The sequence below is a fragment of the Podarcis filfolensis genome, assembly GCF_964270895.1.
Source record: "Podarcis filfolensis genome assembly, chromosome: 3".
In the NCBI taxonomy this organism is placed as follows: domain Eukaryota; kingdom Metazoa; phylum Chordata; class Lepidosauria; order Squamata; family Lacertidae; genus Podarcis; species Podarcis filfolensis.
This window is the reverse complement of record NC_139606.1, coordinates 19,918,598-19,944,500: the sequence shown is the minus strand read 5'-3', so window position 1 is coordinate 19,944,500 and position 25,903 is coordinate 19,918,598. Positions and strand designations below refer to the sequence as shown.

The 25,903-nt window shown below is 44.4% G+C and overlaps 2 protein-coding genes and 1 long non-coding RNA gene across 4 annotated transcripts; 1 reads left to right on the top strand and 2 right to left on the bottom strand.

Moving 5' to 3' along the window:
• Window positions 1-3: 3 nt before the first annotated feature.
• On the bottom strand, window positions 4-25,329 carry LOC310759654 (uncharacterized protein). Its single transcript, XM_083607219.1, has 23 exons — window positions 25,286-25,329; window positions 25,126-25,193; window positions 24,902-24,994; window positions 23,833-23,960; window positions 20,979-21,125; window positions 20,478-20,549; window positions 14,275-14,442; window positions 14,082-14,178; window positions 13,381-13,598; window positions 8,981-9,134; window positions 7,050-7,258; window positions 6,423-6,540; window positions 5,410-5,615; window positions 4,277-4,394; window positions 3,747-3,913; window positions 3,556-3,656; window positions 3,352-3,482; window positions 3,181-3,231; window positions 2,887-3,070; window positions 2,682-2,802; window positions 1,651-1,744; window positions 1,342-1,467; window positions 4-131 (listed from the first exon to the last, which is right to left on the bottom strand). Exons 1-22 carry the CDS (start codon window positions 25,312-25,314, stop codon window positions 1,376-1,378), a joined length of 2,766 nt encoding a protein of 921 aa, XP_083463345.1. The 5' UTR covers window positions 25,315-25,329; the 3' UTR covers window positions 4-131; window positions 1,342-1,375.
• Window positions 4,636-22,908, top strand: LOC310759817. Of its 2 annotated transcripts, XR_014546523.1 has the most exons (4): window positions 4,636-4,834; window positions 5,594-5,735; window positions 21,003-21,102; window positions 22,403-22,908. It is a non-coding gene; the product is annotated as an uncharacterized lncRNA (long non-coding RNA). The 2 variants fall into 2 exon arrangements; XR_014546522.1 differs by lacking the exon at window positions 5,594-5,735.
• LOC310758960 (uncharacterized protein) lies at window positions 17,928-19,453 on the bottom strand. The gene is made up of 2 exons (XM_083605736.1): window positions 18,911-19,453; window positions 17,928-18,009 (listed from the first exon to the last, which is right to left on the bottom strand). The coding sequence occupies exons 1-2, from the start codon at window positions 19,397-19,399 to the stop codon at window positions 17,971-17,973; spliced, it is 528 nt and encodes a 175-aa protein (XP_083461862.1). The 5' UTR covers window positions 19,400-19,453; the 3' UTR covers window positions 17,928-17,970.
• Window positions 25,330-25,903: the final 574 nt, after the last annotated feature.

Genomic DNA, 25,903 nt, shown 5'->3' with positions numbered 1-25,903 from the left:
ACATTTTGCACCTCCAGATTTTTATTTATGAAGTGTTGCCATAGGAAGCCAATATGTACATTTTAAATCAGTCCCAGGTAATACATCGAATCCAAAGGCCAGTCATAGCAAGTAGGGTTGTGTAGCTGTATCTGGAAAAGAAAAATAATTTTCAGTTTGTCCCCTTACACATGTGGGTGCCTACTACATACATGGACCACACACAGACTTGCCCTTCATCCTAGAATTCAGCAAATAAGCATGGGTTTTGTACCAGGTAGGTGTTTTCGGTTTGTATGTTTGTTTTGGAGAAAGGAGGAACTTTTAGATCTTCTTGGTACTAGAATCATCAGCAGTCAACGGCTTGTGAAAGTTAAGTCAAACTTCTCATTTAGCAGGTGTGGCTACATCAAGCTGCTAAATTTGTCAAAAGGTTTCTGGATCCAGGTGGTGGGCCATTGTCTTGGACTGTTGCCTATGCCTGTGGCAGGATCAAGAACAGGATTGATAGGCAAAGTGTCCTTGTCTCCACACCAGCCTTGCAGGTCTGTGATCATGGGGTTCATTTTTATGGTTTCAGAGTCTGGGAGAAAGACTCTGCCCAAAATTCAGTGTAGAATTTGTTGTTGTTTAGTCGTTTAGTCGTGTCCGACTCTTCGTGACCCCATGGACTAGAGCACGCCAGGCACTCCTGTCTTCCACTGCCTCCCGCAGTTTGGTCAAACTCATGCTGGTAGCTTCGAGAACACTGTCCAACCATCTCGTCCTCTGTCGTCCCCTTCTCCTTGTGCCCTCCATCTTTCCCAACATCAGGGTCTTTTCCAGGGAGTCTTTTCTTCTCATGAGGTGGCCAAAGTATTGGAGCCTCCGCTTCAGGATCTGTCCTTCCAGAGAGCACTCAGGGCTGATTTCCTTAAGAATGGATAGGTTTGATCTTCTTGCAGTCCATGGGACTATCAAGAGTCTCCTCCAACACCATGTAGAATTAGACATGCTTAAATCTGCCACCAATGAAGTGCAGACAGGTTAAATCTATTTGTCATCAGCAGAACCTAACTGCATATATATTGCAGCACCAATTGTGGCCTAAGTTATTGATCTTAAGACCGAAGGCGTTATTTCGTCCTCCATGCGCAGCATCTTATACACCATTTTGCTATAAGGTTGGGGCCTATAGCTGAGTAGAATTTATGCTTTGCATGCAGAAGTGTTCCAGGTTTAATCAGAATTTCAAGGTAGATCTACGAAAGTTAAGTTGGAGAACCCTGGATTGCCACAGGCAAGCAGCAATACTGATAGATGCACAATTCTATATAAAAAAGTAACTTCTGTATATTGTTTATTGAAATTCCCCAAACATACCTTATATATCTACGTGTCCGACTACTTAATTTGTTCAGGAGTGATTAACCAAGACTGGTCCAGCTACTGCGTAACCGTGGATTTCAGAACGCTGATCTGAAGTATGGCAAGTATAGTCAATTGTTCCTGGAATTAATGGGTGCATATTTACCAGGAAGTTTGAAAAGAGCTGGTGACCCCCCCCCCCCCATTCTTTAACAACAACATTGCACTGAAATTATGGGATAAGACAAGTAACCTTACAATATATTAAAAGTTCAGCAGCTGGTTAATGGCCAGCATCTCCCGAGTTTTCAGTGGTGCACCTACCAAGCTTCCTTCCTTGTAAACATTGTCCTTCTGGAAGACCATTACCAGGCAGATGAAGGCAGGTGCTGACTTTTACGGTACAGTGGAAGTATACCTAGAAGGGGAAGAGAGAAATTAAAGGACCCTTATTTCAGGCGGGCATAGAAAATTGCAAGAATAAGTCCTACAGCCGAAAATGTTGTACCCAAGTGCTCTCATTCAACAAGCCTTATTTCTATGGAGAGGATCCCTTAATTGAACTTTAAAAAAAAAAAAAGCTTTATGAAAAGATGCTAGCTTTGTTGTAGTGGGATTTTACATTTTTGTTTCAAATAGCAATATGCTAAGTGACAGCATTTAAAAAGTTGCTTAAAAGTGACACACTTCTGACCAGTGCTTGGATGACAACAGTATAGAGCAGTCCTGCATGACTGTGATGCATCAAAACTCTTTTTGTGTGTGAGAAGATACTCACTCAATAAAAACACTGATTAAGCCTAACCAACACAGCCCCCTCTTGCATTCCAAGGCAAGGAGGTAGGGAACCATTAAAACAATTGAGTTCTCTGCATTTGACCTGATGGATCACAACTTGTGCAGGCCAGGTCTATGCCATTCAGAACTTTAAGAGAAAAAGACCTATTCAGACCGCCCATCAGTGTTCACTAGCAAAGAGGGATGATGTCAGATGTTTTTGCTGTTACTCTAGGGCTGCTTATTCTGTTTCCCCTGCATGACATCATTTGCACTGGCCCTTCGTGTGCCATTTCTGGTTTTACTGATCTTCAGTAGGAGTTTGGCTTAAGCGGCTTTTGCCATATGGAATGGAATCCCAAAGAAACTAAAATTAAGTACTGCTCACTGGGTAACATCAAGCACTTCCCACCCAATCTATTTGCAAATGCGGGGTGGGACATTTGATTGGGAATGCCACAGTACTGTACTTAATTACTGATGCTCAAGTAAAACTGACAATTGTGAACTGATTGCCTCAACTATGGAAGTTGCACAATGAGTATTTTCTAGTCCTGTCTGTTTCACTTGGATTGTACCTTTCTCAGAGGAAGAGTCTGCATCTGTATTCTCAGCCTTTTGAAGTGATTGGGATATTTCACTCTGTTACTTTTAGTAACTGGGCTGAAGCTCACAGATCCACTGTCTTTGCTCTCGCATCTGTTTGAGAGAGGAACCATAAGAGTCATTAGTCCACAAAGCTTGATCAATACGGTTATAGAACAGTTGTTTAGAGCCACTTGCCCATCTTCAATGATGCTCCATTGGGGAATGTCGCCAAACTCTTCAGACCCAGCCATCCAGCAGTTTTCCAAGAACAGTTCAACACCAGGAGCTTCGTCTTTTAGCTCAACTTCAAGATAAACAGGTTCCCTTGAGTATTTGAGAGCTACCGAATGTTGCCCATAGGTTTCTGTGAAAGATTCATCTGCCAACAGCAAGAGCAATAAAGAGAAGGAGATCATTATTTTTAAAACAATTGATATATTCAGTTTTAGTTCTAGAATAGCTCTCCTTCTCCCTTTAGGAAAATGTTACCTTTGAAGATGCTTGAGATGATATGTAGAACTTGCCTTGCTCTTCTAGGGCCTATAGGAGAAGAACGTATTTAATGATTATTCTCTTACACACACACACACACACACACACACACACACACAAAATGAAGTTACATACTTCCTGGTTTTTGCATTTTACAAGATTGCTTACCTGCTACATTTGTCCTAGTCATCATTGTGCCATAGCCAGTAGGAAGAGTTCTAGAAGAGGAGGAGGAGCCATAGATCACAGCACTTTGCATGAGCGTTTCTTTGATTGGGTAGTAGCACAAGATAGTCAGCCTGCAACAGAGGGACATTTCTTAGATACTAGAGTAGTGCTGGTTTCATATTTTTTTAAAAAAGTAACTCCTACCTGTAGGCTGGATCTCTTGTGATAGTTGGTGGTCCCTGTGCTGGAAGAGTCTCTTTTTCAAATAATAATTCATTTTCATAAATAAGGTGATCACCTTCAAACTGTCGGGAAAAAATATTTCAGGTTCATCATGCTTGGAAAGAGCACACCTTTCCCCTTCTGTTCTCCACACCCTTCGCCCAAGGACTAACCCTTAGTGAAGTGCCACAAGTAGAAACATGAAACTGGAAGAAGACTTGCTCCTTTGTAAACTCCTTAGGCCTACAGGTGCTGTCCTTCAGCCTAGTTTTGCCCATGTCAATGGATGGCACAGTCTTCATGAGAGCAGATACGGTTACTGTTCCATTAGGGTAGCACACTAAGAAAAGCCAGATCACAGTAAATCAGATCATAAGAATCATTGAATATTTACAGATAAATTGTAAACAGATAAAAACATTAGCAGGATTATTGTAATAACCTGGACTTTTATGAGAGTATATATTTACAGTACATAATTAATTGAACAAGTTAAATGAATTTGGATCTGCAGAAGGTATTAAAAAATAAATTTAAGGAACCGCAAGAAAGAGGAGGAAGAAAGTCAAATTTTGGAATGTGAAATGTATAAATTTGAAAAGCATAAATAAAAACCTTTTTTTAAAAAAAACCAAACAATAAATCAGATCATAAGACATCTCCTCATTGTTTTAGTGATAAACTGGACTGGAATACAGCTCACCTATGAATTGTGAAGACTGAAAATTGCATCTAACAGAGAAGATATCCAAAGTCTCCATAGTGCTTGTTTTCTTCAGAAGAAGATCAAACCTGGCTCGAATTCTCTCAAATGACACTTCCTTTAAACATGATAAGAAGTGTATCTATAAGGATAACTTTTCATTTATATATTCTAGCATTAGTTAAAAGTTAAGCATTTGAGCCATCATCTCATCAACGAAAATAAATTAAAAACCCATCATCAGTTAAAACCCATATGACTAACTGGCGTTTGCCCGTTCGTTTAGAAAATGTCTGTACGGGGGCGGGGGGGAAGGATTAAAATGTAGACCAATAGGAAAGCTGGAGGCGGAGCCTACCTGTTTATAAATGGGCTTAGCCCGAGGTTTGAGTTAGTTGCTGGTGGGTAGTTGGTTGGTTTTAGTGTGTTGGTTGGTTGGGAAAGGCAGTTGGAAAAGCAGTTGGCAGGCAGTTGGAAATAGAGAGACAGTTAGTGCAGTGGGTTCTTGTGTGAGGGGAGGTAGAAGAGATAGAGGCAGGATAAAATAAGACTAAGAAGGTAAAGAGTAACAACATTTGGAATGCAGTTAAAGTTTGTTTTTGTCTGCAATAAACTACACTCTTCTTTGTTAACTTGAGAACCTGACTGAGACTAAGTGATTTACCGGGGAGGACCTGGTTGGTGGCTGTGGATTAGTGGTGTACGGGTCAATAGTCCGCGAGACGACCGGGGGCTCCGTACAAACGCCACACTAATCAACTAGGATTGCTTTGAAAGGATAACAGCACTAGTTTACACAGTCCTGTGAATACCCCTTTCTCCATACCTAGAACCTATGCATGGCCCACCCCTGCCATCATCTGAGGCACTGTCCACCCTCCCTGGGCATCCATACTTTGACACACATATCCTTGCAGAAGAAAAGCCTACGGGGAGCCTGTGGACCTTCAGGTGATTTTGGATTACATTCCCATCATCTCTATTAACCCTGCTAGCTGGGGTCTGATAGAACTTGCAACATCTGGAGTTCTGCTGGCTCCCCATCCCTAGAAAATCACATTTAGTTATATCACTGCTTTTTCCATCAAGTGAGATAAGGAAGCTTTATGCGTCAAGGCCTTCCCGTTGTATACCTCATAAATAATCCCAACAGCAAAGAGAGGCACTTGCAATATTAGATGAGTATCATTTGTAGTAACAAAATACCCATCTGCGAGGGCAGTGGCTTGACTTAGCGGCTTACTGCCTACATATAGGCTCCAGTATTTGTATAGGCCTGCAATCGGAACAGCTAAATACATGTTCTCTTTGTCACAGTATCCAATGCCTTCTGGTAGTTCTGTAAAGGAAAAAAGAAAGTTGCTAAGTGAATGTTGTTGTTTTTGAAAAAAGCTATATGAAAAGATATCATCTCATGAGGCTTCTGACAGAAGTGGCTTAACATTCAAATTCCTAACAGGTAGAGACACCAGAAACTGCTTCTCTGTTGGGTAACTTTTCTCCATTTGGTTGCAAATATAAAGATTATCAATATTAGGGATGGGTAACCTGGTGTCCTTCAGATGTTGTTGGGACCCCCAACTCCCTTTGGCCCCAGCCAGCATGGCCAATAGAGTTGAAGTCCCTCAACATCTGGAAGGCCACAGATTTCCCACAGTTTATCTGCATACTTGGTCTTCCAACTCATGGTACATATATGGTCAAATTTGGGGTTGTGCCCTAGATAGGTTACACTAAAAAAAAAGTGATTAAATTATGTATATAAAAATAAAAATGGAGGAGTCATGGAGTGAGAGAAAAGTAGAAGTAGATTCTTTGTTTCAAATTAGGATTGATGGTGGAACCCAGAGCCTAAAGAAGACTGCTATCATACAGTTTGGGGTTATGTATTGCAAATATTTGCCTCTCCTTTGGATAACGAGACCTCTTTAGGACATGCTATGAGAGTTTTAAACTCTTAAAAAGCAAAGAAAGAAAATCTATCCAGACATTTACTGGCTCATCTACTCAGTTTCACACAGATTTCATTGCTCCCAGTGGTTTATATTTCTAGAGGATACAATAGGAATTGTCTAGCTATCGTGCATGCAACTTAAACAAGCCATTCAGGAGTTATAACTTTGTCAGTTTAGACAAAACAACTTACCAACATCTGCAATTATGCATTCTATGTCGGCAGGGTGGTGATACAACTTCAGCTGAGGTCCCACATTCAGAGTGTAGTTCACATGAAGGTGATACTTGGTTTCATTTTTGTTCACATACTTTAAACAAGTTTTATAAAACCCACGAAGAGAGAAAATTTGACTGCATTAGCTTAATCAGAACGGATTTTCAGGGCAATAGTCACATTATGCCAAAATCACTTTGGAAGGACGACAGTAGAAAGATCTCTAGTGCTGCACAGATGTTTTTCTCCCCACCGCCATATTCTAGGTATGAACGTCTCCCACATGTACCTTCATATTAGCTTTCAACACCACTTCCCACCAATATTTTACTGTAAGATGCTAGAAAGCACAAGATCAAACTTATTGAGGCAAGAGTTTCCCAATACTCTCAATACTTTGAGTGGTCAGCACAGGGAAACACATGCATATTTGCCAAGATCAAGTTAATTATATGCACATTTAGAGTTAATGTCTAATTCCGGGATCAAGAAAGTACATGCATAAGGAGACTCAAATACCTCTTGTATCCAACCTACCAGTAGCTCAACCATTATGTGTGTACAATGCTTGCCCCAGTGAGATGTCATGCCCAGCTGCCTTACCTCTCTTAAGATGTTGGGATCGTCAAAAGGTACTACCAGATTAAAGCCTATTGTTCCATTGGGGAAGTGAATGTCAGAGATCTTGTAACCCCTTTGCTGTGCTTCCTTACGGGATAGATGTTCCTCTCCTATTTTAAGTGCTACCAGAATGACATCATGAAGGAAGACTCCCAAGGTTACATCAAAGAGTCGTGTTTCTGGAACAGTGTCTGTGTTAAAACAAAAGCATTTTGTCACTGGGAAGGCATGAATATTAGAACAGTGTTCTTCAGCGTAAGGCACCCAGGTGTTTGTTGGAGATCATGGGAATTTTAGTCCAATAATATCCAAGGACTCAAAGTTTAGGAATAGTGCATTAGAACACAAAAAATCCTTCCAGTAGCATCTTAGAGACCAACTACCATATTTTTCGCTCTGTAAGACGCACCCGACCTTAAGACACACCTAGTTTTAGAGGAGGAGAACAAGAAAAGAAATATTCTCTCCCTCTCTGCGCAGCGCCCCTTTAGGGAAGTGGCAGGAGAAGCGGAGCCCCTTCCATTTCTCCTCCCGCTTCGCTGAAGGGGCGCTGCGCAGAGAGGGAAAGCTGCGCAGCGCTTCTCCAGCGAAGCGAAGCCAGGAGAGCAAGAGGGATTGGTGTGCACGAAGCCTCCGGACTGCAGCGGGAGCCAGCGTGGTGTAGTGGTTAAGAGCGGTGGACTCGTAATCTGGTGAACCGGGTTCACGTCCCTGCTCCTCCACATGCAGCTGCTGGGTGACCTTGGGCTAGTCACACTTCTCTGAAGTCTCTCAGCCTCACTCACCTCACGGAGTGTTTGTTGTGGGGGAGGAAGGGAAAGGAGAATGTTAGCCGCTTTGAGACTCCTTAGGGTAGTGATAAAGCGGGATATCAAATCCAAACTCCTCCTCCTCTTCTTCTTTCACTGAAGCCATGGAGCCTGCATTTGCTCCGTAAGACGCACACACATTTCCCCTTACTTTTTAGGAGGGGAAAAGTGCGTCTTATAGAGCGAAAAATACGGTAAGTTTGTTATTTTTGTTATTGGTATGAGCTTTCATGCGCATGCATACTTCTTCAGATACATGCACACAAAAGCTCATACCAATAACAAACTTAGTTGGTCTCTAAGGTGCTACTGGAAGGAATTTTTAAATTTTGTTTCGACTACGGCAGACCAACAAGGCTACCTACCTGTAACTAGAACATTAGAACACAGTTTGTTCCCCGTGGTCTCCACTTTGAAAACAAACTCTCAGGAGTTTGTTGCTAGCTTACCCTCATTTAAGAATGTGAATTCTTAAATTTAAGAATTTATTGCTGGCTTACCCTCATTTAAGAATGTGACTGGGGGCGGGGGGGGGGGGGAGAGAGAATTCAAGTTTCTGTAAACTGATCTACATGTTTTTTGTAACTAGATGATGGAAGTCAGCTGGTAGCCACTGGTAATAACTGGTAGGTTTAGTAAACTGACTCCCAAAAACTTTCCATGCAGAAGAAAGGGTCTTCTTTAAGGATCTATATTCTGCCTAGGGAGTGTGTTCTTGGATGTATTTTGCAAAGAAACCTACAAAATAAACTTGTTCAATAAGAAATTGGGATCTTAGTCTTGTCCCTCCAACAAGACCCTTTACTGCAGAACTATTTTCTTCACCTTTGAGACAAAAAAGCTACAAGCCATGCATTTACACGCTTCTACATACCATCTTTGAGTCAATATTAGGACCCAGGACTAGGGGATTAGATCCCAAATGGTAAATTAAGATTTTATTTTTTAAAAAACCCAGCAGAGGAACTAATGAAAGTACATTAATCTCTTAATAAAAAAAAATCAAAATACTTTATCAATAAGGCACAGCTTTTTACAACGACCCAGCAGCAATCCTATGTTTTACATATAACTGAAAAGTAGATGCATCTTAGCCCCACTTACTATTGACTACTCTTGGTATTCTAGGCATGAAGGGTGTGGTGATTTGCTTAATCACAGTGTACTTGGTCAAGTGCCAATCTGTATCTGTCCAGGTATGCTCCAATAATAAGTCAATGCTATATACTGCCCCATAGACACCATTGGATACAGTGCTCTACAAGAGGAAAAAAAGTGTTAAGGAAAGTAGATTCATTTAGACCAGGCATGGCCAAACTTGACCCTCCAGATGTTTTGGGACTACAACTCCCATCATCCCTAGCTAACAGGACCAGTGGTCAGGGATGATGGGAATTGTAGTCCCAAATCATCTGGAGGGCCAAGTTTGGCCATGCCTGATTTAGACGAACAGCAGTGAAAACCACCTGTACAGTTAAGTAGTTATATGCCCATGAACTCAAAACATACAGGGTTTGTATCTTCCCACATTCTATTCTGCAGTGCTTAAATGCATCTATCATTGTCCCGAATAACAGAAGTTTAACACTTTATATTTATTGACTTCAAAGCTTGCCCCATCCAGAGGGTTCTGGATAGATTGACAGTACACGATACTGTCAAAAGCTATTCTGAATAGAAAAATATGACAGTGATTTCTGAAGGCAGGCTCAGAAAACTCTAGAGGAAGGGCGCTCCAGAGTTAAAGAGCAGCCATCAATATCTTTGCACATCTTTTTAAAAATCTGATTTGGTGCATAGATATATTTAAGAGGACTCATGTCAGCCTTATTGATTTCTCAGGTATGATGATTTCAACCATCTAAGGTTTCATACCCCTTCATGGATCACTGCCTTGCCGTGGCGAAGGGGCTTGAAGAACTCAGAGAAGCTATGAACTATGCCGAGCAGGGCACCCAAGATGAACAGGTCATAGTGGAGAGTTTTGACCAAACGTGATCCACCTGGAGGAGGAACCGGCAAGCCACTCCAGTATCCCTGCCAAGAAAACTCCATGGACAAAGACAACAGGCATATAAAAGTTATGACGCTGGAAGATGAGCCCCTCAGGTCGGAAGGCGTCCAACATGCTACTGGGGAAGAGCGGAGGACAAGTACAAGTAGATCCAGAGCTGATGAAGCGGCTGGGCTAAAGCCGAAAGGACGTTCAGTTGCGGATATGCCTGGAAGCGAAAGGAAAGTCCAATGCTGTAAAGAAAAATATTGCATAGGAACCTGGAATGTAAGAACCATGAATCTGGGTAAGTTGGATGTGGTCAAAAATGAGATGGCAAGAATAAATATTGACATCCTGGGCATCAGTGAACTAAAATGGACAGGAATGGACGAATTCAGTTCGGATGACCATCATATCTACTACTGTGGGCAAGAAACCCGGAAAAGAAATGGAGTGGCCCTCATAGTCAACAAAAGAGTGGTGAAAGCAGTACTGGGATGCAATCTCAAAAATGATAGAATGATCTCGATACGAATCCAAGGCAGACCTTTTAACATAACAGTAATCCAAGTTTATGCACCAACTACTGGTGCTGAAGAAACTGAAATTGACCAGTTCTATGAAGACTTACAACACCTTATAGAAGCAACACCAAAGAAGGATGTTCTTCTCATTATAGGGGATTGGAATGCTAAAGTAGGGAATCAAGAGATAAAAGGAACAACGGGCAAGTTTGGCCTTGGAGAGCAAAATGAAGCAGGGCAAAGGCTAATAGAGTTCTGTCAAGAGAACAAGCTGGTCATCACAAACACGCTTTTCCAACAACACAAGAGACGACTCTACACGTGGACATCACCAGATGGGCAGCATCGAAATCAGATTGATTATATTCTCTGCAGCCAAAGATGGAGAAGCTCAATACAGTCAGCAAAAACAAGACCTGGAGCTGACTGTGGCTCGGATCATCAGCTTCTTATAGCAAAATTCAAGCTTAAACTGAAGAAAGTAGGAAAAACCACTGGGCCGGTAAGATACAATCTAAATCAAATCCCTTATGAATACACAGTGGAAGTGAGGAACAGGTTTAAGGATTTAGATTTGCTAGACAGAGTGCCTGAAGAACTATGGATGGAGGCTCGCAACATTATACAGGAGGCAGCAACGAAAACCATCCCAATGAAAAGGAAATGCAAGAAAGCAAAGTGGCTGTCCAATGAGGCCTTACAAATAGCGGGGGAGAGAAGGCAAGCAAAATGCGAGGGAGATAGAGAAAGATACAGGAAATTGAATGCAGATTTCCAAAAAATAGCAAGGAGAGATAAGAAGGCCTTCTTAAACGAGCAATGCAAAGAAATAGAGGAAAACAACAGAATGGGAAGAACCAGAGATCTGTTCAAGAAAATTGGAGATATGAAAGGAACATTTCGTTCAAAGATTGCCATAATAAAGGACAAAAGTGGTAAGGACCTAACAGAAGCAGAAGACATCAAGAAGAGGTGGCAAGAATACACAGAGGAATTATACCAGAAAGAAATGGATGCCTCGTACACCCCAGGTGTTGCTGACCTTGAGCCAGACATCCTGGAGAGTGAAGTCAAATGGGCCTTAGAAAGCACTGCAAATAACAAGGCCAGTGGAAGTGATGGTATTCCAGCGGAACTATTTAAAATTTTAAAAGATGATGCTGTTAAGGTGCTACACTCAATATGCCAGCAAGTTTGGAAAACTCAGCAGTGGCCAGAGGATTGGAGAAGATCAGTCTACATCCCAATCCCAAAGAAGGGCAGTGCTAAAGAATGCTCCAACTACCGCACAATTGCACTCATTTCACACGCTAGCAAGGTTATGCTTAAAATTCTACAAGGAAGGCTCAAGCAGTATGTGGACCGAGAACTCCCAGAAGTGCAAGCTGGATTTAGAAGAGGCAGAGGAACCAGAGACCAAATTGCAAACATGCGCTGGATTATGGAGAAAGCCAGAGAGTTCCAGAAAGACATCTACTTCTGCTTCATTGACTATGCAAAAGCCTTTGACTGTGTCGACCACAGCAAACTATGGCAAGTTCTTAAAGAAATGGGAGTGCCTGATCACCTCATCTGTCTCCTGAGAAATCTCTATGTGGGACAAGAAGCTACAGTTAGAACTGGATATGGAACAACTGATTGGTTCAAAATTGGGAAAGGAGTACGACAAGGCTGTATATTGTCTCCCTGGTTATTTAACTTATATGCAGAATTCATCATGCGAAAGGCTGGGCTGGATGAATCCCTAGCCGGAATTAAGATTGCTGGAAGAAATATCAACAACCTCAGATATGCAGATGACACAACCTTGATGGCAGAAAGTGAGGAGGAATTAAAGAACCTTTTATTGAGGGTAAAAGAGGAGAGCGCAAAATATGGTCTGAAGCTCAACATCAAAAAAACGAAGATCATGGCCACTGGTCCCATCACCTCCTGGCAAATAGAAGGAGAAGAAATGGAGGCAGTGAGAGATTTTACTTTCTTGGGCTCCATGATCACTGCAGATGGTGACAGCAGCCACGAAATTAAGAGACGCCTGCTTCTTGGGAGGAAAGCAATGACCAACCTAGACAGCATCTTAAAAAGTAGAGACATCACCTTGCCAACAAAGGTCCGTATAGTAAAAGCTATGGTTTTCCCAGTAGTGATGTATGGAAGTGAGAGCTGGACCATAAAGAAGGCTGATCGTCGAAGAATTGATGCTTTTGAATTATGGTGCTGGAGGAGACTCTTAAGAGTCCCATGGACTGCAAGAAGATCAAACCTATCCATTCTTAAGGAAATCAGCCCTGAGTGCTCACTGGAAGGACAGATCGTGAAGCTGAGGCTCCAATACTTTGGCCACCTCATGAGAAGAGAAGACTCCCTGGAAAAGACCCTGATGTTGGGAAAGATGGAGGGCACAAGGAGAAGGGGACGACAGAGGACGAGATGGTTGGATAGTGTCTTCGAAGCTACAAACATGAGTCTGACTAAACTGCGGGAGGCAGTGGAAGACAGAAGTGCCTGGCATGCTCTGGTCCATGGGGTCACGAAGAGTCGGACACGACTAAACGACTAAACAACAACAAAGGTTTCATAACACTTCAATGGCAATATGAAGTCAACATGAACACACTAATCTTTCTGTCGCAAGGTTTTAGTGACCTCATTCCTTCAGAGACCCAAAAGGCAGGTCACAGTGTTGTACATAAGCAGAAATTTCATGGGGCGAGTTTATACTGTTTTCTAGTTTGTAAACCCATATCATGAGACCTCAGAGTTCACCTACATATGCAGAACAAGTCAGGAGACAGGCCTACCCTATGCCAGCTGGGTTGATTGCAATATCTATATGCAAAGGAAATAAGTAGTTGGGTTTTGCTTTGCTGAAGTGCTGATCTAACAGCTGACTGAATTAATGGAAACTTCCATTGCATTTTTTTTTTTGTATACCAACTTGAGTCTGCTTCCATATTGTTTGATTTTATAAAAATCACATTTACCTTTAACCTGCCCCCAGACGCTCCAATTGGGATAGTCGTTACAATGTGTGTGTTGTTATGATCCAGCGTATAACCGAAATTTTCAGGATTCTCTATTCTTTGCCCATCAACCGCCATTGATATATTATGGGATGTAAAGGTGGGTTCTTGAAGGACCAATCGGGGGATCATACTTGGCACAGTCCATATTATGGCAACATCCGTAAAGCTGGTACCATCTGCCGATTGGTAAGACTCAGATCAGTGCTTGACAAAAAACAGGCAAGATCACCAGGAGGTAACATTTAAATGTTTGTGAATCACCTTGCAACACCACCCATGCACAAGCTGGCCAAATCTTATTTTAAGACCTAGTACTAATACTTTTTTTTTATGAACACAGTAGGCATACAACTCAAGTTGCTGTAGGCCCTTGCTTGTATTAACATTCATGTAACAGTTTCCCAGAAAACTGGCTTTCTGCCAGGTAGATACATACACAGCAACATGAGGAATGTAGTAGATTCACTAGAATACCAAGAAGAAAGATCAGACAAAAAGGCTGCTTTAATATCAATAGATGCGGAAAAGGCATTTGACCAGGTGTCGTGGGACTTCATGAAAAGGGTCATAAAGGAAACAGTTTCCGAGAAAGGATCAGGTCACACTGGATTGTAGGAATGAACTATGCTTTTTTAGGGTAAAAGAAGGGAGGTACTCACCAACTGGGCATGACACTGTGGTGTCAATCAACAGAAGCAGCCACCTTTGTCTGTACATGGAAGTGGAGCTGATTGTGCTCATAGTGACCCCATTAGCCTATTGAAAAAAACATTTGGTAAAGTTTTATTAGTCCAGTTGGAATACGAGACCTATCTCAGCAATACCATCTTCTTCCTAATAGGATTAACTCACCACTGAATGTTCTGTTTCATTTGTAGAGTAGGGAGACCGGAGGAACACTCTCGACAGCGTATTATTGAAACTGTAGCCAAGCTTGTCAGCATCACTCACCAATGTTTTCTTTCTCCCCGAAGGAGAATAGAATATCAGCTGCCATATCTGATACAGAACTTTTCGTGCCTAAATGGGGGGGGGGGAGCATATTAGGCTGATAAGCATTTTCACGCAGCTTAAGCTTCAGAACAAAAATGAGCAATTTTTCATTTTCATTACAAGCTTTTAAAGAATGTTATGCAAGGTCTAGACTTCAGTACAAATCTTCAACCAGCCATAAAATCCACTGGCATTTATGAGCTAGATATATTCAGAGGAATACCCAACTATTTCTGTATTAGTAAAGTGTGATGGGTACTTTTTTGTCAGGGGGTTTGAAGTGCCGTAGATTTTTGTAAGCTAGGACATAAAAGGGGGGCTGCTATCTAGTCATGGCTACAGATCCACCTTGCAGAATGGAGATATTCCTCTCAGTGGGCACTTTGAGGTTTGGAGAAACTATGCCATGACCAGAATTGATGTGATTTGTCGTAGCAGACAAAGTACTAGATGTTGCCCAGTGAAACTTGGGTTTCAATACCTGCTACCTCACTAGGTGACTTTGAAACAGTAATTCTATCTCAGTCTAACTTACCTTACGGTTGTGAGGATGAAGTTTTAACAACTCCCCTTCCCTTTTTAATAAATTAAAAAATCCAAAACCACTACTTCAAGTTCCTTTGGTGGACCACAAATAATGACTGCACTTGGCTCTGCATTCCATTATACAGTGGTACCTCGGGTTAAGTACTTAATTCGTTCCGGAGGTCCGTTCTTAACCTGAAACTGTTCTTAACCTGAAGCACCACTTTAGCTAATGGGGCCTCCTGCTGCCGCTGCGTCACTGGAGCACGATTTCTGTTCTCATCCTGAAGCAAAGTTCTTAAGCTGAGGTACTATTTCTGGGTTAGCAGAGTCTGTAACCTGAAGCGTATGTAACCCGAGGTACCACTGTATACACATAGTGAAATATACTCAGAGTCGCAAAGTGATTTCATGCTCTTTATTCAGCTCATAGTGGTGAGGAGGAATGAATGAAAATCCCCTCAAAGTATCTGCTTTATATACATTATTTACACAATGGGCTGCACATGATTGGCTAATTCCGGAATTCTACTGTAAGCCAATCAGGTTGTGGATTCACTTCTATCTGGAGCATGATTGGGTGGTTCCTGCTAACCAATCATACTGCTGCATTGTTCTAGGACCAATCAGACTGCTGCATTCTGAATCCTATTGTTCTAGGACCAATCAGACTGCTGCCTTTTGGATCCTATTGTTCTAGGACCAATCAGACTGCTGCAGTTTGGATCCTATTCAACTCAGTACATAACACCCCTCCCCTCTAAGTTCCAGTCCTGCCCGGGAGGTTGCATTCATAGTCCTCAAGGTACGCCGGCGGCCTACGTGTGCGTTGCGGCCTGGGGTGTTCCCTGGTCTGGGGTTCAGGTTCTGGCTCGTGTTCCAAGGATCCTGGCTGTGATGGGGCTGTATGGTCTGGCGCAACCGGCTCGCTCAGTCGTGGTTCTGGTTCCGGTGTCCTTTCGGCCTCATGGGTCCTCTCTGTATTTACTGATTCTGCCTCTCCTGCTTGCCCCTCCTGCTCTATGGGCCTCACTGCCCCACTGTTCCCTTGGGACTCCTCTGACCTGTCCTCCTCCTCCTGGTTTTCTCCCGGGAATCGTCGCCGTATCTGGTCGCAGTGGCGGCGCCAGCATTGCCCCCCATCTGTTAGCACCTCGTACGACACGGGGCCAGTGACCCTGGTGACTGTGGCGGGTACCCATGCAGGGCCTGCCCCAAAATTCTTTGCGTACACTGGGTCCTGGGCCTCGAAGGTCCGGGGGTTCCTGCCTTCCCCCACCACTACCTCATCCTGAGCTCTATTGGGGTGAAGGCGGTCCAATCTGATTGCAAGGCGCCGACCCATTAGTAGTTCAGCGGGGCTCCGGCCAGTCGTTGAGCTGGGGGTGCTGTGCTGTGCTAGAAGGAATGTGGCAAGGCGGTACTCCCAATCCCCTTGCGTCATGCGGCGAAGGGTGTCCTTGGTGGTCCGCACCATGCGTTCTGCTTGGCCATTGGTGGCAGGGTGGAATGGCGCTGAACGGATGTGGCGGATGGCGTTCTGCACTGTGAAGGTTTGGAATTCTCCTGACGTAAATGCAGTCCCGTTGTCTGAGACGAGAGTGTCAGGGAGCCCGTGGGTTGCAAACAGCCTGCGTAGTACCCGGATGGCTGCGGACGTAGAAGTGGACGGTACCAGTGCGACTTCCAGCCATTTGGTGTAGGAGTCCACCACTATGAAGAATGTTTTCCCCTGAAAGGGGCCAGCAAAGTCCACATGCAGGCGTGACCATGGTGCTCGGGCGGACTCCCAGGACTGGACTGGGGCCCTTGGGGGATCTGGGCGGGATTCTTGGCAGGCCTGGCAGTGTTTGACCCAGGCCTCTATCTCTCCGTCGATCCCCGGCCACCACACATAACTCCTGGCAAGGGCCTTCATTCTTACTACCCCTGGGTGTGTCTCGTGTAGGGCTGTGAGGACCCTTTTGCGGAGGGGCTGGGGAACAATGACCCTGCTTCCCCATAACAGGCACCCCTTGTGGGCTGACAGTTCATGTTTGCGGGTTGTGTAGCCGGCGAATTCTGGCCCGGGGCTGCTGCTGGGCCATCCCCTCCACACCCAGTCCAGGACCCGGGAGATGACCCTATCTTTCTTGGAATGGTGTGCAACTTCTTGTGCCTGAATGGGGCGCTCGGGAAGCAGCTCCAGGCTCATAACCTCTTGTGCAGGTGCTGGGTCGGGGCCTGTTTCCGGTAGTGGTAGCCTGCTGAGGGCGTCCGCATGGCCCATCGCCTTCCCAGGGCGATGAATCAGTGCATACTGGTAGCTGGCAAGGAAAATTGACCACCTGAGGACGCGAGGAGACAGCACTTGGGGGGTCTGCTTTTCGGGGGCAAACAAGCCAAGCAACGGCTTGTGGTCAGTCACCACGGTGAAGGGCCGCCCGTACAAGAAATCATGGAATTTTTTTACTCCCTTCACTATTGCCAGACCCTCCTTGTCGATTTGCGAGTAGTTCCGCTCGGTTTTGTTGAGTGTCTGGGAAAAGTATGCCACCGGTACCTCTCTTCCATCCGGGAGTTGGTGTCCCAGGACAGCGCCAATGCCATAGGGCGAGGCGTCGCATGCTAGCACCACCGGCAGCCTCTCGTCGAAGTGTGCCAAGACCGAGTTTGAGACAAGCAAGTCCTTGACTGCCTGGAATGCGGCCTCCTGGCGCTGGCCCCACACCCAAGGGGCCCGCTTGTCCAGGAGTCTGTGTAGGGGCTCCGCTACTGCCGCCTTGTGGGGAAGGAAGGAATGGTAAAAGTTCAATAGTCCCAAGAAGGCCTGAAGTTCAGTCTTGTTCTTGGGCGCTGGGGCATCACAAATGGCCCGTACCTTGTCCCCAGTCGGGTGGACCCCTTCTGCGTCCACCATAAATCCTAGAAAGTCCACCTGAGGCACTCCTAGTAGACATTTTTCCCGCTTCACCTTGAGGCCTGCCGTCTGGAAACGGTGCAGAACGGTGCGGAGGCGGTCCTCAAACTCCTCGGGTGTGGGCCCGGCAATCAACACATCATCGAAGAAGGGGGTGACGCCAGGAATCCCTTTAAGGAGAGAGTCCATTAGATTCTGGAATATGCCTGGTGCCACGCTGACACCAAATTGCAGTCGCTTTACCCTGAACGCTCCTCTGTGCGTCACAATCGTCTGTGCCTCTGCTGTGGCCTCATCTACTGGCAGCTGTTGATATGCTTGGGCCAGGTCCAGCTTGCCAAAAATTTTCGACCCAGCCAGGGTAGCAAGGACATGGCTGACCACTGGCACTGGGTATGCATGGGCCGTGAGGGCCTTGTTTATGGTACATTTGTAGTCTGCGCAGATGCGGACCGAACCATTAGGCTTGACGGGTGTGACGATTGGGGTTTCCCAGGGGGCATTAGGCACCGGCTCCAGCACTCCTTGCTCCACGAGTCGGTCCAATTCCTCGTCTATACGGGGTTTCAGGGCAAACGGGACCCGACGGGCCTTGAGCCTGACCGGTCGTACTGCGGGGTCAAGCTGTAGAGCAATGGGGGGGCCCGTATACTGTCCCAATTTCCCATCGAAAACCCCTGGAAATTCCTTGCATATGGCATCCACGTCCACTTGTAAGGTAGTGTGGTTCACCCCGGTGACGGCTAGCCCCAGTGGTCCAAACCATGCCAATCCCAGTAAGCTAATGTAGGGGCCCTTGACCACAAGCAAGTCCAGTTGCCGCGTCCGCCCTCGGTACTGCACCCTGAAGGTCCCCACCCCCATTGTGGGGACCTTACGTTTCTGGAAGTCCCGGAGGGTGAATGGGGCCGGCCTGAGTTTGGGACCCCCAGTAGGACACAGTTTCCTTAAGGTCCTTGCCGAGATTATGGATAGAGTTGAACCCGTGTCAAGCTCCATGCGGCATGGGGCCCCCTCTATCTGTACCTCTACATAAATTTTCTCTACGTTGGGGTGGGGCAACTGGTATACCTGGAAGTCCGTGAGCTCCGTCGAGTTGCCTTGGTGTGTTGGGCCCCGGGACCTGGGGCTCTTGGATTGGTCATCTGATGCCTGGCGTCGGGTGGGCCGAGCCCGACACACCCGGGCGATGTGTCCCAATTTTCTGCACTGCCTGCACTCTGCGTTGCGGAAACGGCAGGTCCTCCTCTCGTGACTTTCTCCACAGCTTGCGCAGTTCCCTCCTTCTCGTCGAGGCAGCTGTGGTATGTGGGCTGCTTGAGTGCGCTGCTGTACTCGGTGCACCTCCTCCCTGTTGGATCCTGAGTCGTCGGTGAGGTCTTCGTGGTGGACCCTCGGTTGGGATGGCTGGCTCGGCCGTGCCTCTTGCGTCGACCTCTCGGCAGCTTCCGTTGCCAGGGCCTCCTCCAGAGCAACCTGGAACGTTAGGTTCTTCTTAGCATAGAGGCGTCGTTGCAGCTTCTCATCCTTCAGGCCACCGACGAGGCGGTCACGAAGCATGTTCTCCAGCTCTGAGAAGTTGCAGAACCGGGCAGCTTGGCGGAGAGAGGTCACAAACCCAGTTATGGTTTCCCCAGGGGCTTGCCGCTTTGCGTAGAAGGCATTTCGACGAGCCACCACTGAGGGCTGTGGCGAAAAGTGCCCCTTCAGCTGTTCCATTATTGTTTTGTATGGAACAGTAGCAACGTCTTCAGGTGCAAGGAGAGCCCGGGCGATTTCAAACGTCTCCTCTCCGCAGACGCTGAAGAATATTGCCCTCTTCTTGGCGTCTTCTTCATCGGTGACCCCTTTGGCTTCTAGGAGGAAGGTGAAACGGGAGGCGTACGCTTCCCAGTCTCCAGATGCTGGGTTGAACGGTGAGAAGCTGTTGTCGGTTGCCATTCTGAGTTCCTTGTCTCCCGGAGCTGAAGCCTGGATACACGGTGCGAGGCAGCGGTGCGGCAGGTGGCGGTGCTGCGGTGCTGTGTGTGGCAGTCAGCTCAGCGGGATCCCACCTTCGTCGCCAGTGAAATATACTCAGAGTCGCAAAGTGATTTCATGCTCTTTATTCAGCTCATAGTGGTGAGGAGGAATGAATGAAAATCCCCTCAAAGTATCTGCTTTATATACATTATTTACACAATGGGCTGCACATGATTGGCTAATTCCGGAATTCTACTGTAAGCCAATCAGGTTGTGGATTCACTTCTATCTGGAGCATGATTGGGTGGTTCCTGCTAACCAATCATACTGCTGCATTGTTCTAGGACCAATCAGACTGCTGCATTCTGAATCCTATTGTTCTAGGACCAATCAGACTGCTGCCTTTTGGATCCTATTGTTCTAGGACCAATCAGACTGCTGCAGTTTGGATCCTATTCAACTCAGTACATAACACATAGGATGGATAGCTTATTACAAACCATTTCTTTCAGAGGGAGAAAGGGACAGAGAGATTTCAACTGATATTTCATTGGATTTAAATTTAAATTTTTCTGTTTTTGAATTGCCATAAGTCAACTCTAGAGTGTTTCTTACCATGAAAGCTAGGTAATAAAACTTACAAAAACCAGCGTATCATATACTTCCCCCCTCTTACCTCAGGCAATGCAGACATCCATTCTGCAGTCTCATAATCCGAAATCACAGGGACATCGGTCTTCACTGATACCTTGAAACGAGATTATACTTATTTATAGAATGTGCAACAAGTTATGAGGTCCAAATTTGTTCAGTTCCCTCCTAGCAGTTTCCTTATTTTAGAGAACTTAAATTTCCAATGTTTTTATTTGTTGTGCAAAGGAGGAAGGCTGATCACATCCTGCACTTGGCAGGATCATTGGTAGCACAACTCATTCTATATATATATATATATATTAATTTTACAATTTAATATTCGACACATTTATCATATAAAAGAGAGAAAATAAAATTCCCCCCACTCTGTGACTTCCCTCAACTTCCCTTTCTGCTTCTTTAAATATTTGCTACTTCTGCTTAATTTTTGTCTTATTTTGATAATCTTTTAGCTAAATGCTCTTATATTCTTATCATTTTTATACCAACTCATTCTTATGAAGCATATCAAACCATTTCTTACCTCCATGTAATTCTCTTCACACAGAATTTCCCTTGGAGCCCATGTGGGGTAGGAGCAGCGCATAGGGTGTTGGTAGGTTGTAGCTGCCCTCAGGTCTTGGAATAATGACACTCTGATGTTTAAAGTAAGAGAGAACTTTTCATCCATCTGCAATCATTTGGGATATTGGTTTGGGAAGAAAACACTGAATTTAGTGATAGAGATGCATTCCCCCCCACACACCAAAGTGCTTAATAAAGCCAGAGTGATGATCTATACAAGTTTGCTGCATTTACTATCAGTTGTGCCATTGTAGTTTACATCTTCAAGGAGGAGATAATATCAGAGGAGAACACTGAGCTTCTGTAGATTTTGTCACTGAACATCACTTGGAGCAGATTCTTCTTCTGCTGTTCTCTTCCAAAACCCAACTCAGTGCTTTTCACAGAGAATCTGACATAACTGGTTCCTTAAAATAACTTAATTTAATGCTTGCATACATTATCCCAGAGTTGTTTTCTCATTGCCTCCACATCTATGGCCTTTCATTAGGATATTTTTTTAATGTCTGACATTTTATTGTCTTTTTAATATTTTGTTGGAAGCCGCCCAGGGTGGCTGGGGAAACCCAGTCTGATGGGCAGGGTATTAATAAAATAATAATAATAATAATAATAATAATAATAATAATAGTCCCAGCTTCCCCCATCACACATTTCTCTTGACAGTCAAAATACAAATGTGTGTGGGTTAGCATGCTTGGACAGCAGAACACCTACAACAAATAGGTCCTGTTACAAAATCCTGAAGTATGGAGTGTTCCTATTCAGTATTCCAGCACATCATTGATGGCTCTTTTCCTGGATACTATATTTCATATCTCTCTTCACACTTCTCCCTTTTCAAAATTATATGTTTGCTGAGCTTACTTAGTCCTCATGGTGTCAGGGAACTGCCATCGGAGCCAAGAGTGGAGGTAAGGCTCCCCAACGATGCAGGAGAAGGGACCAGCAGGGAGAGAGAGAACACTTCCTTTGGGGAAGGAAATCGGCGTGACACCAGGAAGAAAGGGGAGCAGGGAAGGACTTCGGAGAGATGGCTCCAAGTCTCTTCCACAGAGACCAGCGGGGAGAGCCCAGGACCTCCGCTGGCCACGCCCACTCTGCGCAGAAGACGTCCGTGCAGGGAGGCTAGGCGGAGACTTGGCGTCAAAGAGCTTTTATGTTGGAAGAAGTTCAGGAAACGCCCACTGACGGATTCTGCCAGTGACTGACACAGCCACGGAGAAAGGGCTGTCCAGCCAGGGAAAGGTTTAGCCAGACAACGTTGCCTAGAGCAGCAGCCCCCTTACGCACGAGCAACCCCCAATTCCCTTTACACATGGTTTGGGGGTACCCCTCTTTAGGTTTATTTTGCCTGATTTATTTATTTATTTTCATTTTCAGCTGATTTCCCCCACCTGTTTGAATGGCGCCATTTTGACAACATCGGGCCCAGCACTAAATTGTATGAAAAGAAGAATGATTTATTCTGTTTTTCTGCACATGCAACTTCAAAATTACCATCTGGATTTATCTATAGGAAGTGTGGAGGACTGGGGTCCACAAAGATGGCAATCATGTTTTCACTCAGTACTAGTTGCTTGCCTGGGTATCCAGGAAAAGACTCCTGCCCATTAATGACATTTGTCATTGTGTGATCCAAAACTGGGTGGCTTCCGGATAAAATTTTTTTGAGCAACTGCATGGAGATTATAAAGCAGCGCTGTCATGTGGCTGTTATCCTGCACATTCCACAGTAGTTTTCTGTCACTTTTCTTGCCTCAATAAACTAAAACTGAAATTTTATCATTTTTTGCACGGGGGAGCAGATTTGTTTTGCAAGAGCACTATTGCTAATTTATTGCAAGGTATCCGCTTTCTTTGCAATGGGATACGATGTTGCACTCCTGATGAGGCTGCATTTTAATATTTTAATGCTTCAATATTTTAATGTTGTATTTTATTCTTGTTTTTAAGTTGTATTCATTCAACTTGTTTTTATTATTGGTTGTTAGCCGCCATGAGCCCGGCCTTGGCTGGGGAGGGCGGGGTATAAATAAAAAGTTGTTGTTGTTGTTGTTGTTGTTTATTATTATCAGTATCTGCTCAAATGTGAGAGATCTTTGCAAAAGTTTGGAAGCCTGGAAGTGCATCTGGTGTTTTTTAGCATAATACGTACGCAGAGGGCAGGCAAAAAGGAGGAAAAAAGCACAGGTGGTCTACCCCCTCATTGCAAACTTTGGGGGGATTCAAGCACACACTGGAAATTTAGCTTTGTGCAATTAAATTGCATTGGACTAGAGTGTTCTGTAACTCTAGTGTAGCAAAAATAAAATAAAATAAAATTAAGTGGGCTTTTTGAAGTCAGGAAGGGACATAGGAATGCATTGAAGAAAGTCAGATGACTAACAGGAAGAACACTCCACAGGCAAATCAGGATGAATGCACTGCTGAATTATGTCTAAGCTACATGTAAACTTTGTTCAAATAAATCAAGATAAATGCTCAGTGTTCACCCAGAAGGTCCCCAGTTGGGTAAGGGGAAATCCAGCATCTCTGGAAAATCAAATCCAGCCTCTGCTTCCCATCCTCCTTTGAGCTAGGGATCCTAGCGTTGCAAGACTTGTAAGCCGCTACCTCAATGTAAAACCAAAGATTAGACTGAATGAGGGGAGCTTTCCAAGTCAGGAGTCCCTGCCACAATTCTCAGAAGTTTCACAGATCAAATCTTTTGTTTCATTCTGGTAGGGGGCACCGAACAGTAATACTGCACATTAACCTTTCCTGCACTGCTGATACTGAGAGTATAGAATCAGAGCATGAGTTGGCCTCACCTCATTTATAACATGACAGCCAAGAAAAGAAGCCCGGAATATGGTATTACCCCACACATCATTTGACAGGACATAGCCACAGCGAGCTTCTAGCTCCTCGTCAAGCAGAACCAAGACACCAGAGGGATCTAGAGACACACACAACAGAGTGTTAGCTGCTAGTTTATTCTGGTCAAACATGCCATCACAATTAAGAATGTACTACCATCTTTAGAGACTTTCAGTGGAGTTTGGAGCCAGTTGTTTATTCCAACAACATATTTAATTGCTAAGAATAGCCTTCAAATGGCACATGTCCTCTGGGTTGTGTGTGTGTGATTTTAAAAAGAAGGCATTGCTTTATGACACATAATAATTTCAATTTAGCATACTTTTGTCATTGCAAGGCTTGAATAAGCAGGTTTTGGAAAGGGGATTATGAATCCATCCATCTCGCTTTCAAGGAAAACTAAGTGATGAAGATGGACACTAACAAACTTGGTTAACAGACACACCCATCCTTTAAACATTTGCTCAAGTGTTACTTTAATGAAACTGAAGGGTTTTTAGTTTTCAGTTCAGTCTTCCTACCTACAGTAGGAACAGTTATTCACAATCAAGATCACCCAGGAACCCAACTTTGCCATTAAACATTTCCCCTTCAGAAACTTATTACTTCTTGGCTTCTCCCAGTAATTTATTAGATTTGTCAGCAAGAAACTCAAGAAATACATGTAAACATAGATGGTAAATGAAGTTTTCAGGTTAGAGCTACTGAATTTTCACTGAGAAAAACCTATGCCCTCTTGTAAACAGCTTAATTGGGTCACACTTGCTTCCAAGTAAGCCCCACTGATCGAATCTAGGGTTTCCCCAAGCTTGAGCCCCCAGCTGTTTTTGGACTACAAATCCCATCATCCTTGACCACTGGTCCTGCTATCTGGGATGACGGGAGTTGTAGTGCAAAAACCAAGTTTGGGAAACCCTGATATAATTGAATGATACTCCCAAAGGAACATGTACACATAGGAGTAAGGCTGCAAGCATGAAGTGATACCCTCTTTATCTTTCCCCATGGATTACAGCTCACCAATTATTTCTACTGTGAAGAATTTGTCCTGAAGAAAGGACTTATGCAGCTTCACCCAAAACATACTGGAGGAACAGGTGCTTTCTATAAAACCTAAGAGAGATTAAAGGTTTTACAGTTACAATAATAATACAGTAATCACACAACACGAAGATACACAATTTTTAGAGTTCCCCTAGAGCCATGGTTAACAGGGCAGGAAGCAATTGAGTCTTTTCTCCAACCTGGAGGAGTAAATGCTGGTCCATTCCTCCCTGCTCCAGACTGGAACCAGAGAAACAGGAGTAATATTCTATAAACGAGAGAGAGAGAAATTAACCATGTAAATAGATCAGACAAAACTGAGTAAGTGTGAGAGGAGGAGCCTCTCTCAAAGCACTTTACCTGCAAAGCAGTTTTTCTAGAGTCTTCATGTTTCCAAAGGAGTGTAGTCCAAGTTCATCCAGTTCTTTTTACAGGATAGCTCCTCAATGACACAACACAAACCACAAACAAAACAGACACATTCTAAATGGCGGAATCCGATTGGGTCCCCTTTATAAAGAAAAACTGTCCCACAATTTCACTAAATTAGGGGCAGGTGCTCCAGCAGCAATTGTTAATCACCAGAAGGGATGATGTCGATCTGTATGCAATCCCATGGGAGCCTTTTGGAGCAAAACCCAGGACCTAAAATCAATTGAATTCAATGAGATTTACTTTTGAGTAAATCTATGTAAGCTCTGGGATGATTAGTGGGGCTGCTTCACCCCTGTGATTCTGATAGCTGTCCCCAACATTTTCCCTTCCTTGCCACAGAAAAAGCCACCTGCTAAGTCCCCATTGTTAAAGGTACAGGACAAAATATTTTGGGCTAGTGCAGTGGTGGCTAAACTCGGCCCTCCAGATGTTTTGGGACTACAATTCCCATCATCCCTGACCACTGGCTCTGTTAGCTAGGGATGATGGGGGTTGTAGTCCCAAAACATCTGGAGGGCCGAGTTTGGCTGCCACTGGGCTAGT

What these genes read in the sequence shown, in the direction of transcription:
- LOC310758960 (XM_083605736.1), bottom strand. Translation starts at nt 19,399, where the DNA reads ATGCTTCGTGACCGCCTCGTCGGTGGCCTGAAGGATGAGAAGCTGCAA. An exon ending in CGGAGCTCACGGACTTCCAG is followed by an intron (nt 18,010 to 18,910) that starts GTATACCAGTTG and finishes CTCTCCTTAAAG; the next exon opens with GGATTCCTGGCGTCACCCCC.
- LOC310759654 (XM_083607219.1), bottom strand. Translation starts at nt 25,314, where the DNA reads ATGAAGACTCTAGAAAAACTGCTTTGCAG. An exon ending in AATACCAAGAGTAGTCAATA is followed by an intron (nt 7,259 to 8,980) that starts GTAAGTGGGGCT and finishes GTTTTAACACAG; the next exon opens with ACACTGTTCCAGAAACACGA. An exon ending in ACAAGAGATCCAGCCTACAG is followed by an intron (nt 3,483 to 3,555) that starts GTAGGAGTTACT and finishes CCTCTGTTGCAG; the next exon opens with GCTGACTATCTTGTGCTACT.